The sequence below is a fragment of the Halichoeres trimaculatus genome, unplaced genomic scaffold (genome assembly GCF_033239565.1).
Source record: "Halichoeres trimaculatus isolate MK-OKI-2021-1 unplaced genomic scaffold, fHalTri1.1 fHalTri1_scaffold_1, whole genome shotgun sequence".
Taxonomy (NCBI): Eukaryota; Metazoa; Chordata; class Actinopteri; order Labriformes; family Labridae; genus Halichoeres; species Halichoeres trimaculatus.
Genome location: NW_027437179.1, coordinates 17,983,595 through 18,003,331, shown reverse-complemented (window position 1 = coordinate 18,003,331; position 19,737 = coordinate 17,983,595). Strand labels below are relative to the sequence as shown.

Genomic DNA, 19,737 nt, shown 5'->3' with positions numbered 1-19,737 from the left:
TCCATCACTCCCCCTCTCCTACCTCCCACCTCCTTCCCTTTTCTTTCTTTTCTCTCCCACCTCCCTACCTTCCCCCATCACAGCCACTCACTCCACCATTCCTGTTCTTCTTTGGCTCCCATTTTTCTCCCCCGCCACTCTTTTCCAGACAGGGGCCCCTCGACTTCAGCCTCGACCCCCCTCTTCTTCCCCTCCATCTCTTAAACCCAAACATCACAGATTCAGTGAGGGGGCATGGGGGCTTCCTTCAATATTTAACATTGTTGAGTGGATTAGCACTCAGCTTGAACTGCTGTGAAGTTTCACACAAGTCACACAACATGTAAATATGTCTCTAACACACAGAGTGTTGTTTTTTAATGCTGTTTACGGGAGATTTAAATGTTGAACAATTGGAAACCTGCCCCTCATACCTCTGGTCCACAGCCACACTGCTCAGTTCAAAGACAAAGGACAAAGATGATCTATGTCCTGTGATGGTTTTGTTTGATTTAACAGTGTAAAACAGCCAATAAACTGGGAGCACTGAAGCCTGCAGTGAAGCGGCCATGACTGTCCCTCCCACCGGGAAAGGAGAAGGGAGGGGTGGGAATGCCTAACAAACACCCCTCTGTGAGCCCCCTCTGTTCCCCACCATCCCCCCTTTGACCCCCTACTGTGACCTTTGGCCCTTGACCTGCAGCACGGCCACAGCTGCAGAGAAAAGAAAAATATAAAGCCTCTCATTCTGCAACCTCGGACTGACCAATTCCCAACTGAGTGCTGAGCTATTTACAAGAGGAATGTGGGAAAATGATCAGCACTGTGTTACACTGACACAAGAAAGTCAACGACAGAGAGCATGGAGGAAAACTCACCCAGAACTGTAAGGGTGGCGTTGGCGGAGACGGTGCCAGCGGTGTTTTTAGCGGTGCAGCTGTACACGCCCATGTCCTCTGGCTTGACGTCCATGATGAAGAACACGTCATCATCAGGCATGACGTGCATTCTTCGCTCGCGGGCAGCCGGGAAATCTGTGCCGCCGTCTTTCTGCCAGGCAATCTGTGGTGCCGGGTGCCCCTTTGCTGCACATTCAAGCCTGGCTGTGTGTCCGGTCCTGATGGTGCTGTCTCTGGGAGTCTTGGCGAATGAGGGGAGCTCTGTGGAAACATGAGACATGGGTCACATTGGAGGAGTCTGTGCAAAGAACTTTTCTTCAGCTCTGGCCTGAGTTGAGCAACTCTTCCATTCCAGGAGATATAGCTCAATACTTTCACACTTCTTAGTTGGATCTGCTGAGTTTCAGTGACTCAATTCTCTCACCCTTGTTTTCACAGCTGGTACCGGCATTCAAACCTCTAACATGACTACAAGTAGCTGGTTGAGGTCATTTTTGTCCGTTTTCAAATTCATGAGGGCACAAGGATGACAGGGTTAAAGGAGGGAAAAAATAAGTTTGCAGCTGACTGCTAAAATACACCAGGAGCATCTGCAGTGTGCCTCCATTCCATTACAGCAAATAAATCACATAGGTTTCATTCAAATCAATAAGTTAACTCATACTGGATCTGTTCTGTTGCAGTATGTCTGCGTGGCTGGTCCATCCTGTTTCAGGTAATATGCAGCCAACCTATTTTTGCCGGACGCGGAGCTGTGACGCATAAATTCAGCGTAGGAAAGATCGAGCAGGATGGGAAGTCCTGACCAAAAACTAACCCCAAACACATTCAAAATATAACAGACCGTGTCAAAATCAGTTTGTATTTAGCTTGACTACGAAGATAAATGAATATAAAGAGCAGAGCCAGACCGGGAGTCAACAGGTTTGAGGTTTTACAGCCATGTCAGACTGAACACGCAGCCAGTGTAAGTTGACAAATGCAACAGAGTCGCACTGCAGACGTATCTGCAAAGTGCAGACATAGCTTCTTCTATTGCTGATATCCAGATTAATCAATTTGTTCTATTAACCATCCTCGGAGGAATGGAGGTTGTTAATGAATGAGAGAACTTATATTCAAATGGAACAGAACAAATCTGCTTGCCCACTACTCTCAATGAAACCTCTGTCCAACAGGACAACTGATTTTCTGTTTGAGCTCAGTAAAAACAGGCGCTTCATTCAGTAGAAATAATGGAATCACATGCATACTGACAGATTGTTCCACCCTGTCAGGCTTATCTTAACTTCACCCTGAGTCTTCTTGTCATGTTTTAACTACCAAAATACTTCTAACAACAAGATCTCCTGTTTGTGAACTATTAACTTAACCCAACTTCACCTTTGCCAAGCAACTGGGGGCATTTTAATTCCTCAGGAATCTGTGAACGTACCGTTGACAATAAGGAGAGCCTTGCTGGAGTAGGTGGAGCCGAAGTGATTGGTGATGATGCACTGGTATCGACCCTTATGTGCGAAGGTGACATGCCGCAAGTGCAGTATTGTGGTGTACTCCATCACACCTCCACCTGCACCTGGAGCATCGGATGTTGTGCCCTGATGGTGAGCACGGACATGAGCGTAGTTCTTGGTTTCTGCATTGCGAAGTAGCTCCTGGTCTTTGCGCCAAGCGAAGGTCATGGGGGAGGAGCTGCTGCTGGCAGCAGTGCATGTAAGCTTCACGTCGCTACCAAGGACTGTTACTGTGGTTTCTGGCTGCACGGTGATTTGGGGCTTTGGAAGATCATCTAAGTAAAGAGGAAACACAAAGTCGGTCAGTCATCACAAATTTATCTCTCTTATGTGCAGAAATTGATGAGAAAAGAGGAATTTAAGTGGACAGATAACTCACCACACACAAAGCTGCTGGGCGGAGCCTGAAAGATGCTGGTTCCCTTAAGGCTCTCTGGATGGGCACAGGTGGCGTTGACCCCGACCTGCAGACCACGTGTGACCAACCAGTCAGGCAGCCACTGAAGCTGGCAGTCGCACAGAAAGCTGTCACTCTGAATGAGACTGGAGAAGAGGAGAGATAAGTCCACATGGTCTATACAGCACATCTGCTGCACCTGTAACTATATGTTTAGAGACTGTGTGGGGAGTCTTAATGGGCTTCTGGCTCTGACTGGTGCTCATTAACTGTCTAAATTTGTCAAAAAAACTCACAGGCTTTTGAGGTTCTTCATTCTGCTGAAGGCATCAGGCTGGATGGAACGAATGGCATTCTCTCCCAAGTTCCTGTTGAGACATCAGACAACTTCTCAACAACTGTGTACATGTTGAATCTGCACACTGGAAACCATTAGCTTAGACTTGACTTCGAGTAAAGTTGGAGTATGTACGTCTAAGGTTTAAACAATTGTTGCAAGGCGCCGCCCTGTTGGTTGTGGCTTGAGTGGATCATTACTTTGTATGGCTCATTTTTTGGTCATATTTTTACTTTTTTTTCTCCTGTATTTGTCTAGAGATCCTACATGTAACCATGGCTGCATTGTTGACGTGTGAAATCAGCTGTTAGCAGCCTGTAGCATGTCAGTGCTAACTGGTGCAAGGCCTGATGTTTCCCCACAAGGTTAGGAGAAGGAGGTGAGGACAACGTGCTAGTACTCAGGTGTGAGCTAAGAAGTGAGGACATCGACCTGTCCATCCATCCATCTTTATTGAGAACGTAAGATCTATCTCCAATAAGCTGGACAAGCAAGGCCATGCTAACCCAGTAAACAGGACACAGGAGAGAGAAAAGAACAGACTGTTGAAGAAGCTTAGTCCTGGACCTTGTAGGGGTGGAGGCTGAACTGGAGAATGATGGACAAGCTGTCAGCATCTATTTTCTTGTGGACCTTTTTGCACCTTCTGTGCACTTTCTTACTTTTGTTTTCTTGATTGCTGCTGTGACTCCTGAATTTTCCCCTCGGGGATAAATAAATTATTTTCTATTCTTCCTATTCTTTTCTACTGCAAGCTTCTCTGTCCATCCCAACCCTCATCTGACCAAAGTCTGTGAAAGAATTTATGAGAATCCCAGTTCTTCTGCAGAGTTCAACATGTGCTCAACGACTGCTCCAGCGCTGAGCCAAGAAGCAGGCCAAGGTTGAGACTGTGCTAAGCTAACAAGAGAAAGCAGCTGGCCACTTGCAAAACCCGCTGTCTTCTCCTTTTACAAACTCGCTATTAAATTGCTAGCGGTCTGTTCTCTGCTCGCTACTTTTGGCTAACTCCCCCAACCATCCAACTTACTATTCCTCCCTTCTCTCTCCCTTCCTCTCTCACTGGCAAATGGAGCAGCTAAGCATTATGGGATACTCACAGGTGTTCCAGGGTCTCCAGGCCAGAGAAGGCTTTCTTTGCCACCGACTTGATCTTGTTTCCAAACAGAGTCCTGCCGTTTCCAAACATGAAGGGTGTCGATAGATGAAGAGGGAAGGAAGGGGGTGAGAAGAGGGGACAAGCAGAGGGGACAAGGAGAGCAACAGAGGGAGAGAAGAACAATTAGCAAGGCTGAATCTGATAAGAGTGAGGGGATTGAGGTATTGGAAATCTGAACTGTGTGGAGATTAGCCTCTGGAGGAAGGGTGAGGGAGATTGGATGGGGTTGGAGCGAGGTAGGAAGGGGGGGCACCTGGGCTCTGTGCTGCTCTTCAAAGACCACTTTTATCTTTATTAGAATTTAATAGCAATGACCAGGGAGGGGCTTTGTGGGAGTGTGTGTGTGTGTGTGTGAGCTTGTAAGGACATACTTGCAGACCACGTGAGTGTGTGTCTGTGCCTGTCAAGCCTGGTTTGAGCCAAGAAGTGAGCTGCTGTTCCCTCTGATTTGGGGTACTAATCCCCTCTTCCACCCTCTCCCCGCTGACACCCCCCTCCCTCATTCCTCTCCTGTTGTAGACTTCACTTCACAGGAAGAGGAGACACGGCTGGTTGGTTCACAATGAGGACTCTAGTGTCCAAACTCATCCATATGTGCACACAAACAAACGGCTGTCTTGTCAAACAGACGTTGAGGGGAATTCTTTGTGAAACTTTTATTCAGACAAAGTCAAAAACAAGAACGAAATCCTGGATTTACTTTTCATTTTCTTTACTGTTTTCCAACTGATCTCCCATGTGGCAGCAGTCATAAGCTGTTTTGAGGAAACCCCTTGTGTTTGATGGACACTTTGATGTTCCAACCCTTCTTTCTTTTTCCTCCATCTCTTTTTCCCATGGCTTGCTTTGCCAGCGCTGGGATGCAGCGGACTGCTTCCGCCAGTGCCGTGACAAAAGGGGCTGAGTCAGAGGGTGGGGCGTGCGACGCGTTTGATGTTGATGACTGAATGCAGCCTTCAATTTCACCCTCTCTCAGCTCCAAACAACTGGGACTGGAAAAGAGGGGACGAGAGGAGCAGAGGCATGGAGGAGAAATAGAAATTAGCCTATTGGGGAGCGAACCCCTGCCAGCTCGAAGAAAAGCCCTTTCTCTCTCTGTTTTCCCCAGCCTTTCTCTTTGAGCAGTGCCCACACTGGGAACCATCTTGGCTGGACATCATCTTTTTAATTTTTTTTTTTTGCCAGTTGATGATTGCAGCTCTGTGCCAAGAACTGGCCAACCATTGTTATTCCTCAACATGCCAACTCTTGAAATTGAACTTTTAACATGTTGGTTGATGGAAACATGAATGAGTAATCAAAGAAACAGATAAAAATGATTCACAGTATCTCCTTTTTGAACCGTTAGCAGTAACAAGAGAACAGTTTGGTCATGAAGCTACGGGGAAACAATGAAATCATACGATGAAAGCCAGATTGAGTTAGAGGAAAAGTTGCATGAGATTCCAAAAAGTTAAAAAAAACGTCCATGTTTCATGATTAAGCCTTGTTTGAAAGGAAGAAGGACCCAATAAGTCATCGCAAACACTTCCTTACCAAGTGAAGTGTGGGATCCTGATGGGGACAGATGTCTCTGACTCTGTTGCCTTAACTTGGAGCAGCTGAGCTGCTCTGACGGTTGTTGGCAGTGAAAATTGAGTTGGGATTTGGGGGAAACTTTTGGATGCAAAAGAAGGAGAAATCTCTTTTATGTTTCTGTGGCTGTTTTTGAAGAGCAGCAGAGAGGGATGAAAGGGAGGAGTTGATAATGGAGTGGAGAACTTATCAAAAAAAAAAAAAAAACAGGGGGGCAGACACTCACAGCTTGTTGAGGCTATCCAATCCAGAAAAGGCCCCGTTGGTGTCTTCTATTGTGCCAGAGATGTCGTTATGGTCCAGCTCCCTGTGGAGAAAGAGAGAAAAGAGGGGGATAAGAAAGATAGAAGGAGGAGGGAGAGCAAGGAGAGGGTCTGCCAGTACTGAAGAGTTTCACAGCCCTGGAAGAGGATGGTCTGGAAGTCACGGGTTACCCCTTTGCCCCCCTCATCCTCCCCCCTCTGCACCTGGCCTTAAGAGCCCCTCAGTTGCTGTGCTCTGCCAACCAAGCGCATTCTTTCCTCACAGAGGAAGAGGAGGAGGAGGAGTGTGCATGTGAGTAAGAGTGCATGTGCACTGGTGTGTTGCGGCAAACAGAAAACAGGGAAACACATGTTTAATTCATGGCAGAATAGAGGAGCTGGCGGGGAGATGGTGGTTTGTCTGATTGTGGCAGGTATGGCACAGGAAGAACCGAAGCCAGGGGTCTTAATGAGGTTAGGAGGGGGGAGTTAAGCCACAGCTAGGCAGAGACATAATAGATTCAGTGAAAAGATCCAAAAGAGAAAAGGAAAAAAGGCCTTTTTAAAGAGGGTTGGGGGCTTTCCGAACACTTGTTGAATGCACTTCTTTTTCCTTTCCAACTCTAAAGAATTACCTCTGTAGGTGAAGTCATAGCTCCACCCCTCTGCGTGGTCATCAAAAGGAAAACAACTCTCCTGAACCATTAAAAGACTTTCTTTCAAACTTGAAAAAGACCTTTGAGGTTGATGGGCAGACACACCCTCCAACAATGTCACAATAGCCCCCTCCTCCCCTCATTCTCCCTCTGCTTTCCAAGCATCTCTTATCCCCCTCTGCTTCTTTTCAGCCTCCATCGGCCGCTGTCTTAGTTAGACTGGACAGGGGCTGCCAATTTCCTACTCTTTCTGGCTGGCTGGACGTGAATGGCCGTTGCCTTGTTAAAGCAAGGCCAGTGTCAGGGGCCGTGGAGCGGGGAGACCGGGCACTGAGAAAGGGGGGCATGGTGGGGGCTGATGAGCCAACGACCCCCGTGGCCGAATTAGAGGGCAGGCTGGCTTGTTTGGAGCTTTCACACCCCGATGCAGGCTCCAGCCCCATGCCAGCACGACCAGCAGCACAGGCCCAATTAAAGCTCCCCCGGCTCCTTTTCAGGGCCCAGCCTATGCCTGTCCTCCCCTCCACTGATTAGATTAGGCCTGCCTCAAAGACACAGCGCGCAGGAGTGATACTAGAAGAGTATAAAGACAAGAGATACTGTGTGTGTGTTGAGGGACAGCACTTGGGGTGTCAGAGGGAGAGAAATGGGTATTGAGAATGTGTTAAAAGACTTAATCCAAAGAAAACAAGTACAAGTTAAGGACAAGAAAAGAAATCATGATTGGTAAAGGTCTGAAATCCTCATCCCACCCTCTATAGTCCTCTGTAGCTGGTTATCTAACACCCTGTTAGCCAGCAGAGAAAAGCCTTGTGCTCCTTTGCATGTAAGCCAGCTGTGAGTCTTGTCTAGTGAGCTCTGGCACAACTCTCTTCTCTGGGCTCTTGCACCAGGAGGAAACAAAGCCAAGAGGACCTTGGTAAGGAACCAAGACCCCCAAGTCTTTCTCCTGGATTTATCCCCTGGCTTTCTCCTTTTCATTCCCTGTTCTCTCCCTCCTTCTTAAGACCTGTTCGGGCTTTCTTTAGAAGGTGGAGCGGTGGGAAAAAAAGACCTCTGTCTTTATTCTAAAAGCTGGAAAGGATTTCAAGGGAGTAAGTTGACATAAAAAAAAACTCTCAGACTCAAGTTTAACTAGAGCCAGTTTTTTCGAGACAAAACAAAAAAAAGCAAAGAAAGAAGTTAAGTGAGAAAAGTTGCCACAGAAACAGGGACAGCAGTATTGCATAAACATCTCACAAAAGTCTTTCTTTTCAAACTGAACCGACACAACCACAAATGTGATCAAACGTGTCCTGGAAATCAAATATCTGCTTCATTTTGAAGTCAAATGAGGGGATGACGAAAGCCTTAATATCAAATGTCACAGAAGCAAACTTATATTAAACATCTCAGCTTTCACAGCTCCCAAGTGGCACATCCTAGCCTTATTGCACGCAGGGGTAGGATCTTAATGAGTGTGCTGTTGAGGGTCGTTAGGGGCTTGGTGACGGCTGTTTAGGGGGGTCAGTGCTTACAGAATGCGCACGGCCTTGAGGCCTCTGAAGGCTCCCTCGGTGATGTGGCTGATGGAGTTGTGTCCCAGACGGAGAGAGTGGAGGTCCCCCAGCACAGCCAGACTGCCTTCATCCAGACGAGTCAAGTTGTTGTATGACAGATTCCTGGAGGGAGAAACAGAGCAGGAGACAGACAGAGAGGAGGGCAGAGACAGGCAGGGATGAAGAGAAAGAGAAAGAGGGGAAAAAAAGAGAAATGTTCTGTGTGAGGTCTGGAAGGAGATGACAGGTTGGCAGAATGCTGAGGCAGTCTCGCGACATCATTATACTTGAACTTCATGGCTGAATCGGTGTCTATTTGCCACTCTGTGATGTGTTTTTCCATTGTGCCGTTTAGTTCACCACAAGATGTTAAGTGGGAATGTGCTTAGCAGACCTGAGAGCTGAACTGGGATCCCAAGTGTCTGACTGGAAAGATCTTGGTTGGAGCTTAACATGTCTACAACCTCCTTTTATAAGACCACATGAGCTGCGGTAAACCCCAAGAGAGTACGGTCACTCTGCTTTTACATATCTGGGTTGTAATTTACTGTTTTCCTGGATGGAAGCTGGAGGAATTCCCTTACCAATGATAACAATGCATCTGTTTAAAGCAGCTCTACTTAGTTAATTTAAAAAAGGGGAATAACACTAAATAGAAAAGCACTCAGAGAGCACAGACCTCCGCCAAGCATATTTTGATTGTGACGCAACACTTAAATCCTACTTTAATGTTATACTCCCTTTCAGCAGAGTGTCTGCTACAATTTGCTGTTAGTTGTTGGTTTGTAAGATAATTATTTACCTGACAGTGTTAAAAATTATGATTCATATTACGGATTTTAGTATCCAGAATATTGTCAGGATCTGGATCGTACTTTTGCATCCACCGGAATTATCATAACTAGGGATGTGTACCGAATTAGGTACTTTTATAGGTACTAACCGAATTCTGTCAAAAGTACCGGGTATCGATTCACGTAAAGCCAAAAAGTACGATGTTTAGGTACCTAAATGCATCTTTGTGACTGTGAGGGAGTGGAAGAGTAGGCGATTTTCCATGCTGGACATGAACACTGCATTGCAAGGTTATATATTGAAGAATACATATGTTGAATTGAAAAAAATAAATATTTTATTATTAAACAAATTCATATTTTTTACAACATAAACACAAAAGTGTGCCGGAAAGTGGTACCGTTGAGTACCGGTACTGATTGCCAGGTACCGGGCATTGGTACCGTATAGTTTTAAATGTGAAAGGTACCCATCCCTAATTATAGCCTTGTCTTGTATTGTTGTACAAAGCAATCTGACCATTTATCAGGGAGTTATACACATATGGTGAAAATGGCCCTATCTCACAATGATAAAGAATCCCTCAAAAAAGTCCTGGATCCAGACAGTGATCTGGATCACCTCCAACATTTAACTACTTCTTCCTTATCACATTTTGAACATTTCCTGAAAATTTCATCAAGATCCGTTTGTTACTTTTTGAGTTATGTTGTTCACAGACAAACAAACTCTTACAAAAATATAACCTCCTTGGCGGAGGTAATAATATTCTTTAAACTACTTGAAGTGACTCGTAAGAATTTTTTTATTGTGTACTTTTGATACTTCTGATTTTAAGTGACCATAACCCGTATAAGGGTATCTCTGAAAGAGTGCTCAAAGGCACTATTGTGCAGTTTATTGCCCTCTCGGTGGCCCTTTCTGTCTGTCTCTGTGGCCAGGCCTCAGGTCTGCTTGACCAGTCATGTGTGCCGAGATTCTCCCTGATGACCAGCTTGGCCTGGTCCAGTGGGAAAGCAATAACAGCCTCCTCATAAAGACGAGTCACTCTCTTCCATCAGCCACAGAGTCATCATAACTCTGATAATGAAAAATCATAAAACCGCTGACCAGTGCAGCGCTGGGAGGACGTTTTAGGGGCAATCAGTCACTGATAGGAAACATCACTGAGATACACAAAGTAAACTAACATGACAGAAACTACCTTTTTATTCCTTCTGAGTGTTAACAGAAACAAACATTGGTGCCACAGGTGACATAGGCTACCTTGCAGTTAGCAACGCCTCAGCTGAGCAGAGCACTTTACAGCAGCGATACCACAGCTGGGAGAGGAAACACTATCAGATAATAACTCCTCATTCAACCCACAAAGGCAGTAAAGGCCACCCTTTAGTGTAATCACCACAACACAACATGTAGAGGATTACACGCTGCTTTGCTAAACCTCCACGCCTCACAACTGAGTACAAAAACTCTTGTCGAAAAGCTTGAGTGCTGTTGAGCCAAGCTCTAATTATGGGATAACAGGCTTAAAGTGAGAATAGCGTAGCATATTGAGTGTTAAAGCACAATGTCATATAACCCAGGGGAAGGTAAAGCAATAATATGGATGGGGATGGGGAGGCTTCTCGGGTTAAATCCCTCGAGACTGACAGAACAGACGAAGCCTAATAGCGATCTGTAGTTACAGTGAGGTTCAACATAAAACTCTTTTGTCTCCAACTCTCTTCAGTCCCAGTTCAGGATCTTTAAGCAGCGTCTATTTAAAGTTTTGTGTTGGAGCACAGCTGGCACTAGAGGATGAACATGCTGGTACTCACAGCTCCCTCAGCTTCTGGCAGAACTTCCATCCATCAGCGTTGATGCGGGCGATGGAGTTGTTACTGAGGAACAACTGCTGGAGGGAAGTTAGGCCATACAAGGAGCCACTGTTCACTTCTGTCAGGCTGTTGTAGTCCAGGTGACTGGAAGAGACACAATTAGCAACATACCAGTCAGTACAAGGAGGTTTTTGAAATGTAACCATGTTGGCTCGGTGGTTTCAAAGTAGCAGGATGTCTGGAGTCTGGTGGGAACTTTTGCACCCTGATTTGCAGCAGCATTTCCAAATGTGCAAATTGGGCTATTAATGTGTTATTTTTGAAGAAACTAAAGAATTGCACAGGTCAGCGGGAAATGTGTGATTGCTGAGATAGTGAGCAGGTTCCAGTAAGTCTATTTTTTTTAGTTTAGTCAGTTGAGTAGTCCTGTAATGGTCGGTAACTGCTGCGGTAACAGCTTTTCAGGTTTCATCTAAAGGGTTTGCTGCACCCACACTCAAAATACTAAATACTTAAGGGAGACGTATTTGTGGCATGACGCGAATTGTAAAAAGATACTGAACTAAATATAAGAAATTTATGGTTAAGGGTTGTTTTTTAATATACATACAGGACTTTCATCTTTGCCAGGTCCCAGAAGGCCCCATCTGTCAGTTTGCTGATACTGTTTCTTTGTAGCTTGAGGACCTCCAGGCTGGACAGACCCTGGAAAGTGAGACCCTCCACCTGACGAATGCGGTTCCTGTTCAGCTCACTGCAAAAGGACAAGGAGGAAGAGATTAAGTCAGAAAATCAGAGAGACACATAACTGTATTTTAAACTTAGATATTTAGCAGGAAAAAAAATATATTTTTCTTGTGTCAGAGACACTTTTTGGACTTCAGTCTACATCCAACACATGAAGTCAAAACCAAAGCATCACAAATCATTCAGTGGTGTTCTTTCTTTCAATGAACTTTCATAAATTTGGCTCTGAGTCTTAAAGAGGGCTCCAATGTCTGACATAAACCTGTGTGAAGACTGCAAAGCCCCTCAGGTTTGGCAGCAATTTACATGCGCATAGTCTTCTGTGTATGATGGTAACTACCATGTGTGGCTTCAGTGTCACTGCAACTACCATCTAGGGACTGTCATGGAGGCATACTACCTGGCCTCACTGGGCAACCCATTATGTCAGTTCACTGTCACAGTGAAAGGAAGTTTAAAGAAGATAATGGGGAGAACAAACCTCTTTTGGAAAATAGAAGGAGCCAATAAATCACAGATAGTTCGTTTCTAATGTTTACCCAGTCAGACCTTTTCCCCCAGAGATTTAAAGCTCTAGTTCATAGAGCTTCCTATGACCAACACACACCACAAACTCTTCAATGTTATTTTTTTCCCATTCTCTGTTGTCTTCAAAGCTACAACCTCATTCTCAGCCTAAACCTGAATGTCAAAAATAAACTGTTTTTGCTGCTCTGACAGATGAAAATACACTCCTGTCATCACATTAACTGTGTTGTCTAAATGATGAGATCCAGTGGTACTCACAGCTGGGTCAGTCTCGGGAGCTGGAAGGCTCTCACAGGGATCTGGCTAATGCGGTTTCGGCTCAGTCTCAGGACCTGTAGAGTTGAGCCCAGATGATCCAAAGCGCCGAGCTCCAACACACTGATTTTGTTGTTGCTCAGGTACCTGAAGACAGAAACAACACATGGTGACATGATGCTACAAAGGCTCTGTTTTTTGTCTGTTTCCACTTTTTACCTCAGCTTTGGTGTTTTAGGTTCAGACATTTTAGATTGAAGGAATATTGTGTGCACAGTTTTCCATTCTTGTGATGTTTATCACTCTAACTTTTACTACTCCAGTAAATTTTTATCTTCCTCTTTAAATTTAAAGACTTCCAGTTTTAAAGACGGATATGTTATGTGCTGTTAATGTACTTACAGATCTCTGATTTGGAGTGGTGTGGGAAAGCAATGCCCTCGAAGTTCAGTGATGTCATTATTACTCAGGTCCAAGGTTTCCACAGAAAGCAGCTCTTTGGTCCGCCTGCCATCTATACTGCGGATCTTATTATGATGTCTGGAAAAATATAAAAACACATAAAGGGGGCATTAGGTGTGGCTGACAATCCTACTCAAAGTGTCCATATCTCTATCTTCAAAAATATTATCCTGCCTAACATCAGAGTCCTTTTCCCATCAGCCAAGGAACACAAAGCCACAGTAAAAGCCCCTCTCAGGCACAAAGAGAGCAAAGTACACAGAGCAAAGTGGTCGTCTCTGCCACAAATTATACTTTAAGAGATTACAAACAGAGGCTGGCTCTCTTAAGACGGGTCCAAGGACACCTGCACTTCTCTGCAGATTTAAGACGCAGAATCTTCAAGATAGATGGACCAACTGGAGCCAGTTCAGGACGGGTGCAGAGCACTTTGGAGGGACTGGACCAGAGTTTGAGAGCACACACAGTCCTTATCTAAAATGGGTAAATGAGAACCACTATTGAGAAGAAAATCAACCTAAGTTAACAGAACAAACAATCAACACCTAATTTAGCTTTTTTTTCAGTTTTGTTTTACCAGGTGCTATGAGCCTGGAGGAGCCAGATGCTCAAAAAAGACATGATTGCATGTTTTCTATCCTCCTTTCTCTCTTAACATCTGTGCTTAGTTTTTTTGTGGAGTGAATTCCACAGAGAGAAGCAGAAAAACAAAAGAAACAATGACTTGGGGAAGAAGAGGACGGTCCAAAAGCTATTTGGCAGCTGAAGTGACACAAACACACATAGGCTTTAAATCCTGAGTCAGGAGAGCACACAGAAGGCAATAGGGCATGTTAGAAATCAAACAGATCTCTAAACACACACACACACACACAAAAACACAAACACATAGATAAGAAGATACAGATCATGCAAAGTAGACAGAGGTCAGAACAGAAGAGAAGTGACAAACATCCGTCCAAGTGCCCGTGTCTGTGAGGGTGCTGGGAGCCTGATGGCTGGTGTCATCTGAGCGCACATGAAAGGCTTTGCTTGGTGACACATTTGCCACATGCCTGGGTGCTAACTAGGGATGGGAATTTCATTTAGTGTCCCTTTCATTTACACTTGTCCAAAAATAAAAGAAGAACGAAGAACCAAGCAAAAGCCAACAAGCTGAAGGTGAAAGAGTGCTGGATGAAACAAAATCACTTCTACAGTTTGAATCATGAATCTCTGCGAAAACAGAAACAAAAAAAACACAACTAAAGTGAAAAAGTGATCCTGTATGTGTGTGTGCGTGTGTGTTTGATGTAAAGTGCAAAAGACAGTAAGAGAGCAGGTGTTCTACCAGTCAAACTCATCAAAACAAGGTCAGTCCCTCCTTCCTCTCTAGCCTTCAGCCAGCAGATGGACACACACACACACACACACAAACACACACACATTTATTGGCATCTGAGAGAAGGAGGGGTCACACCACAGAGGCCCACCTGAATAAACAGTGGCAGAAATGGTTAAGGATGAGCCATGCAAGCAAACACAGAAGAACACACACACACACACACACACACACACACACACACACACACACACACACACACACACACACACACACACACACACACACACTAAATACACACATGTGACAAAGCAACAGACAGTGGCTAAGCAAAAGGAGGGAGGGAAGGAATGGGGGAGGAGGGGGAGGAGGATGGGGTGAGGTGGGGTCAACAGCTGGTGACCTTTGCTGGGAAAAACAGATCAGTCTCAAATGTGAAGGGGGAGGTTGACCTCTCTCACTCTTTTCTCTCACCATGTTCTCTTTCCACCACTCCAACCAAATTCCCCCGTTCTCTCCCTTCCTCCCTGTCTCCCCCCCTCTCCCCCTGTCCCACAGTGAGAGCCCAGCTGTGTGTGAGAGACAGATAAAGCCTGAGTGCTCAGGGTGTTTGAAGTCCACACATACAATAGTAGCGTTTATAAAAACTTGATTATCACACGGCCTGAGAGCTTTCTGATAAAGAGGAGCCGGGATCGCTCTTGTTCCCTTTGATGTCCGGCGGTCTTATTCGCCTTGATTCTACTTAATTCCAAATCTCATTACTCTGCCCCATTGACCATCTGATTATGGTGAGCCGGGCTCTTTTTGACACTTCTTTTGATGTATGGAAAGTGCAGCAGCGGTTTTGTACAAGCATAGCCAGTCTCCTGTTACCAGTGTCATCTTTGGGGGCGATTGTTTGGCCCCGACGCTTCACGTTTGAAGCTGTCGGTCGGGACAAAAGGAGAATTATTTTAAAATCAGATGCTCCAGCAGGCCATATGATTTTATCCCTGAGCTGTTTTAAGGGTCCTCTTTGATGTTACAGCGGGCACAATGGGAAAGTTTGTGCTGCTGTGCAGCTACTCTGACAGCTTTCAAAATCTTTGTGGCCTTTTTTTTTTTTTTGCTTGCCAGTGGGTTTGCCTGGTGCATTGTGGGACTGTGGCAGCCTGGTATAAAGTCTTATATGAGTTTGCAAAGGTCTGTATATTACAAAAAAGGTCTGATCACACCAATCACAATCTGTTCCTCCAGTTGCTGCTGTGTGTAACTTTTCCCTAGCTCTCATACAGTCCAGTTTCTTTGCATATCAGGGTTAGGTTAGCAAAAAAAATATCCACAGACCCTGCAATGACCTGCTTGTCTTTTAACCAGTTTGTGCGTTTCTGCTTCTATAGGACTGTTATTTGAACATTTAGAGCATCAGGAATTTGGTATGATATGCTTTTCTCTATATTCGATTCTTGTACGATTTGTGGGGCGCCGATCCCATTTTAATTTGGATGCTTCAATATTTACGATTTTTGCAATTTTTACTTTACTTTTTTGACAGCAAACTAAGTGAAAAAGTTGAATGATGATAATGATGATGTCTACAGACCATACCAGGAGCCACATTTTCCTCAAAAATGCACAAAGTATGCGAGTCAGTTTTTAAGGATTTATTTGGGGGATCTAGCATTGTAAGTTTTTTCAACCCATTCTTTAAACAAAGACCAAAATGAAGGACTTAGATTTGAAAAAAAAGAATTGAGTTTTTAACAAAAAAATCCCGTTTTAAAATCGTTACGATACATCGTCATTTTCTCCCAGTTCCAAATCACACTTAATATTCTTTAACACTCTTAGAAAGTTGCTGTAAGATCAGAGGCTACAGACAGATTCTTAGTACATATGCACATCTGTGAGTGTGCGTCATTGTGTGTGAGTGTAAACCACCGTCTCACACAAACTTGTCGTCAGACGACATTCCAGTCTATCTCAGGCTCAGGAGCACTGCCCTGCAGTCAGTGCTGAGCTCCAGCACAGAGACTCTCACACTCCTGGGGCCTGCTCGTTGGCACGGAGACCGAATGCACTGGATGTACATTTGGGAATAACCCTGAGCATGACCTCACCTCTGCTTCCCTTTTTTCCTCCCTTTGCCACTCGGTGCTGCCTCCTCCACCAGTTCTCTATAACCATTCCTCTTTCAACATGCGGTGATGTCACCCTGATCTGATACTGCACTCCCTATTTTCTCATCCTTCCTCCCCTTCTCACTGTCACCCATTTTACTGTAAGCCATGTGACTGACAGCTGCAGCTGCAAGTGCTTCCGCAGGCCTCTGCTTCAGCTGTGTGGCTTTGTAAAGATCCGACCCTCCCTCCAGCCTCCACTCCTGTCAGGCCTGCAGGCCTTCCCCTAGCAACAGGCTTCAAGTCAGGCCAAAAAAAGACACCACGATCATTTGGAGGGGCTACGACTCTGCATAGTTTGTGCAACTAAAGGTGAACTTGCTTCAATCTGTTTTGGATCAGAAGCAAAGTGAACAGAACGAAACCTTATCCTGCAGTTTCAACAGCTAAAATCCTTTAAAAAATGTCAATTCTGAACAGGTTGCCTAATCTCAATACACTGGAAAGAGCTAACAGGAAACTCCCTGCCATATTTATGCATCATGCTAGATTCTGAGAAGCGAGCTGATGACACAGATTGAGCGAGGTGAAGGTGTGACTCCCACGAAGCTCGATATATAAAATGTCAATGACCAAATATCACAAGAGCAAGCAGCTGCTTGGCATACTAGCAGGGTCGGAGTGAAGATACGTGGAGTGAAGCTAATGGTTAGCAGTCAGCTAGCTTAGAGGGGTTTAACTTTCTTGTTTCAGGTTGAGTGAGATGTGAGAATGTTCCCTGGTCACACGAGGGGAAAAAAGCTATGGCACGCTGGAAAACAACAGTCCACCCAACAGATGATATGAGTTGAGTGGTGTCATAATTGGACTGTTCGATGTACAGTGAACATGTGCTTATTGCCACAATGGAAACATCGCAAGGAAAAATGTTATTTAAGTTTAAAAATGGCTCCAAGCCTTTGTAATTCTTCAGTTTTATCAGAGCGTTATTTTAGCATTACCTTTGACAGCTTTTCATCGTACTTGTTTTGTGTTTTGCATTCTTTGACACATTTTTGAACATCAAGGTAACCCCAGAAAGATCAAACTGAAGATTAAGATGTTGAAGGACTCAAAAGAATCAGTAAATGTCAGAATGGTGTATTCACTCCGTTTTCACTCCATTTTTGACGCTTTATCTTCAAACTTTGCTTTTTCTCCCCCTCAACAGAACATTTAACATGCTGCAGTTGTGTCCTGAGAAAAACAGCTTGTATTAAAGACATCTTATGACAAATTTCACACTTTTTTTTTCTAGCAGAGTAAAAATGAGACTGTGGATGGAGTTCAGGCTTGTGACATTCACAAGCACAAACAAGCCCTTCCCAAATACGGCAGTAAATCTCCAGTGATACGCCAGCGCAGGCAGTCCCCACAGGCACATTTGCACAACTGAGAGCAACTATGTTAGTGCTGCTTAGACGCTCACAACCAAGTGCAGCTCAGTGTAGAAACTAATGCAGAGCAAATTCAAGGAAACAAATTATTGTGAGTGAAAGCTGAAGAGTAAAGAGGGTTTTAAATCTAGTTATATAAAAAGTGTTAAAGTCATTTCTAACTTCACATCGATGCAGTGTGACTTTTCAAATGTAAAAGTGTATGCATCCTCCAACGATGTCAACAGACTATTTCAAGAGCATTTCAAAGAGGCCACTGGCCTAAGAATACAGCGAGGGAGAGCCTGATAATTCTGGTGCCATGTTGAGCAGCCGATGGAGCATTACTCACAGGTAGAGAGATACAATCTTGGAAGCTGCTTGTCCTAAATCTGGTATGGAGGTCAGCTCATTGTGGTCCAGCCGCCTGAAAATGGGGAAAGGACAAGTTAGTTCAAAAAACTCAAATTTAAGAAAAGACACACAAAAATTGTGAGCAAAAGAAGCTTTATAAACTATAAGGATGAAAAAAACTCAAACACAGGATGAATCTTAGCAGATGTAGATGTCGTAACAAATTAATTATTTTCATTAAATGGTAAATCTGGACGGACCAGAACACTGCAGTGCTGCCAGGCCTACACTATCTCACATGTTGTGTTTAACTACAAATTAAACACATTTTTTTAAATAAATCAAAACTTTTCAAACCCAACTTGTCAGTTCAGCCGCAAAGCAAGTTGCAAGTCATCTTTTTAAACAACTAAAAATAACATGGGAGTAAAACAGATGTCAGGGAGCGTATGACTGGCTGGTCGGCCTGCCAAAGATGTCACCAGTGTGTGTATCACCAGTTAGCTCGTGTATGTGTGTGTGTGTGTCTTGCGCACTAGTGCTGAGTGACACAGAGCCAAGCCCTCTCCTCACCATATAAAATATTTACAAGGCCAGCGTTGGTCACAGTATCGGGTGGTGGAGGGGCTGCTTAATATAGAAAACCACCACTTTATTCTCAATTGGACTTAGTTCAAGGCGACACATACGGGGACGCTACCAGGAAGCGGAGCGTCAAGCATGGAAGTTGGTTTAGCGTTTTGAGTCATTGATAAAAGGAGACTGAACGGGGATCACTTACAGCTCTCTCAGGTTGGGGAGGTTTTCAAAAGCTTCAGCGCTGATGGAGGTCAGCTTGTTGCGTCCAAGATTCCTGAAAGACAAAAAAGATGGTTAGAAAAATGAATCAAACGTTCTTCATAACTCTTCTCCCATTAATCAACCCCACTTCTTAGTTGTTTGAACAAGTATCCTGATCAATATCAACAACTATCTCTTGGTTTGACAAACAGTCTCACCCGTCCACATTAAGTACGCCTGAGAACACTGCAGTACATCCATTCAGCCGGCCTTCAAGCAGGGCACGATCAATACTATCGATACAGAGTGCTCCTCGCTCTTGGCTTACTTTCCAAACATAACCCACAGACTATTCATCTGCAGCAGTCAATTTGCACTTTAGGCTAACAGTGTATTTAATAGCTGCCACTTGACTTGTGCAAATGCTTATTAGAGTGATTTGTCCAGTGATGTAGAGTTATTGACTCAGAGGGAGGAGGACGGAGGGGGGGTTCATGTGTAGTGTTCACCATACACACATCTGCATTTCAGATTTGAGCTTCCCACGCCAAATGAAAGTATATCACACATAAACAAGTGCTATCTCTGTCACACACACACACCTCCTGCCAGGCTGGCACACAGCCGGCCTGTTGGCAGAGAGGAGGCTGCAGTGAGAGTGCTGTTTGTGTTTGTGTGGCGGGGCTCGGGCCGGGCGAGACAAAGGAAGCCCACAGCACTGAGCTGCCTGCCTGCCTCCCACCCCTCCATCCCTCTGTCCAGACGTGAGATACAGCCCAGGAATGTTTCACAAGCCCGCCGAGAGATGGCTGCTTGTTCCCAGAGACTGGGGACACTTTTACCTGATGCAACACATTCCTCA

At 44.8% G+C, this 19,737-nt stretch overlaps 1 protein-coding gene across 1 annotated transcript in view; it reads right to left on the bottom strand.

Moving 5' to 3' along the window:
* The window catches only part of lrig1 (leucine-rich repeats and immunoglobulin-like domains 1), a 37,549-nt gene that overhangs the window by 5,555 nt on the left and 12,257 nt on the right, over nucleotides 1–19,737 (bottom strand). Inside the window, exons 2-14 of the mRNA XM_074670083.1 lie at nucleotides 18,877–18,948; nucleotides 18,094–18,168; nucleotides 12,844–12,981; nucleotides 12,445–12,588; nucleotides 11,522–11,665; nucleotides 10,912–11,055; nucleotides 8,276–8,419; nucleotides 6,087–6,167; nucleotides 4,227–4,298; nucleotides 3,086–3,157; nucleotides 2,772–2,935; nucleotides 2,314–2,667; nucleotides 858–1,139 (exon numbers count right to left, since the gene is read on the bottom strand). Coding sequence (XP_074526184.1) covers nucleotides 858–1,139; nucleotides 2,314–2,667; nucleotides 2,772–2,935; nucleotides 3,086–3,157; nucleotides 4,227–4,298; nucleotides 6,087–6,167; nucleotides 8,276–8,419; nucleotides 10,912–11,055; nucleotides 11,522–11,665; nucleotides 12,445–12,588; nucleotides 12,844–12,981; nucleotides 18,094–18,168; nucleotides 18,877–18,948 — 1,886 coding nt within the window. The remainder of the gene's footprint in view (nucleotides 1–857; nucleotides 1,140–2,313; nucleotides 2,668–2,771; nucleotides 2,936–3,085; nucleotides 3,158–4,226; nucleotides 4,299–6,086; nucleotides 6,168–8,275; nucleotides 8,420–10,911; nucleotides 11,056–11,521; nucleotides 11,666–12,444; nucleotides 12,589–12,843; nucleotides 12,982–18,093; nucleotides 18,169–18,876; nucleotides 18,949–19,737) is intronic.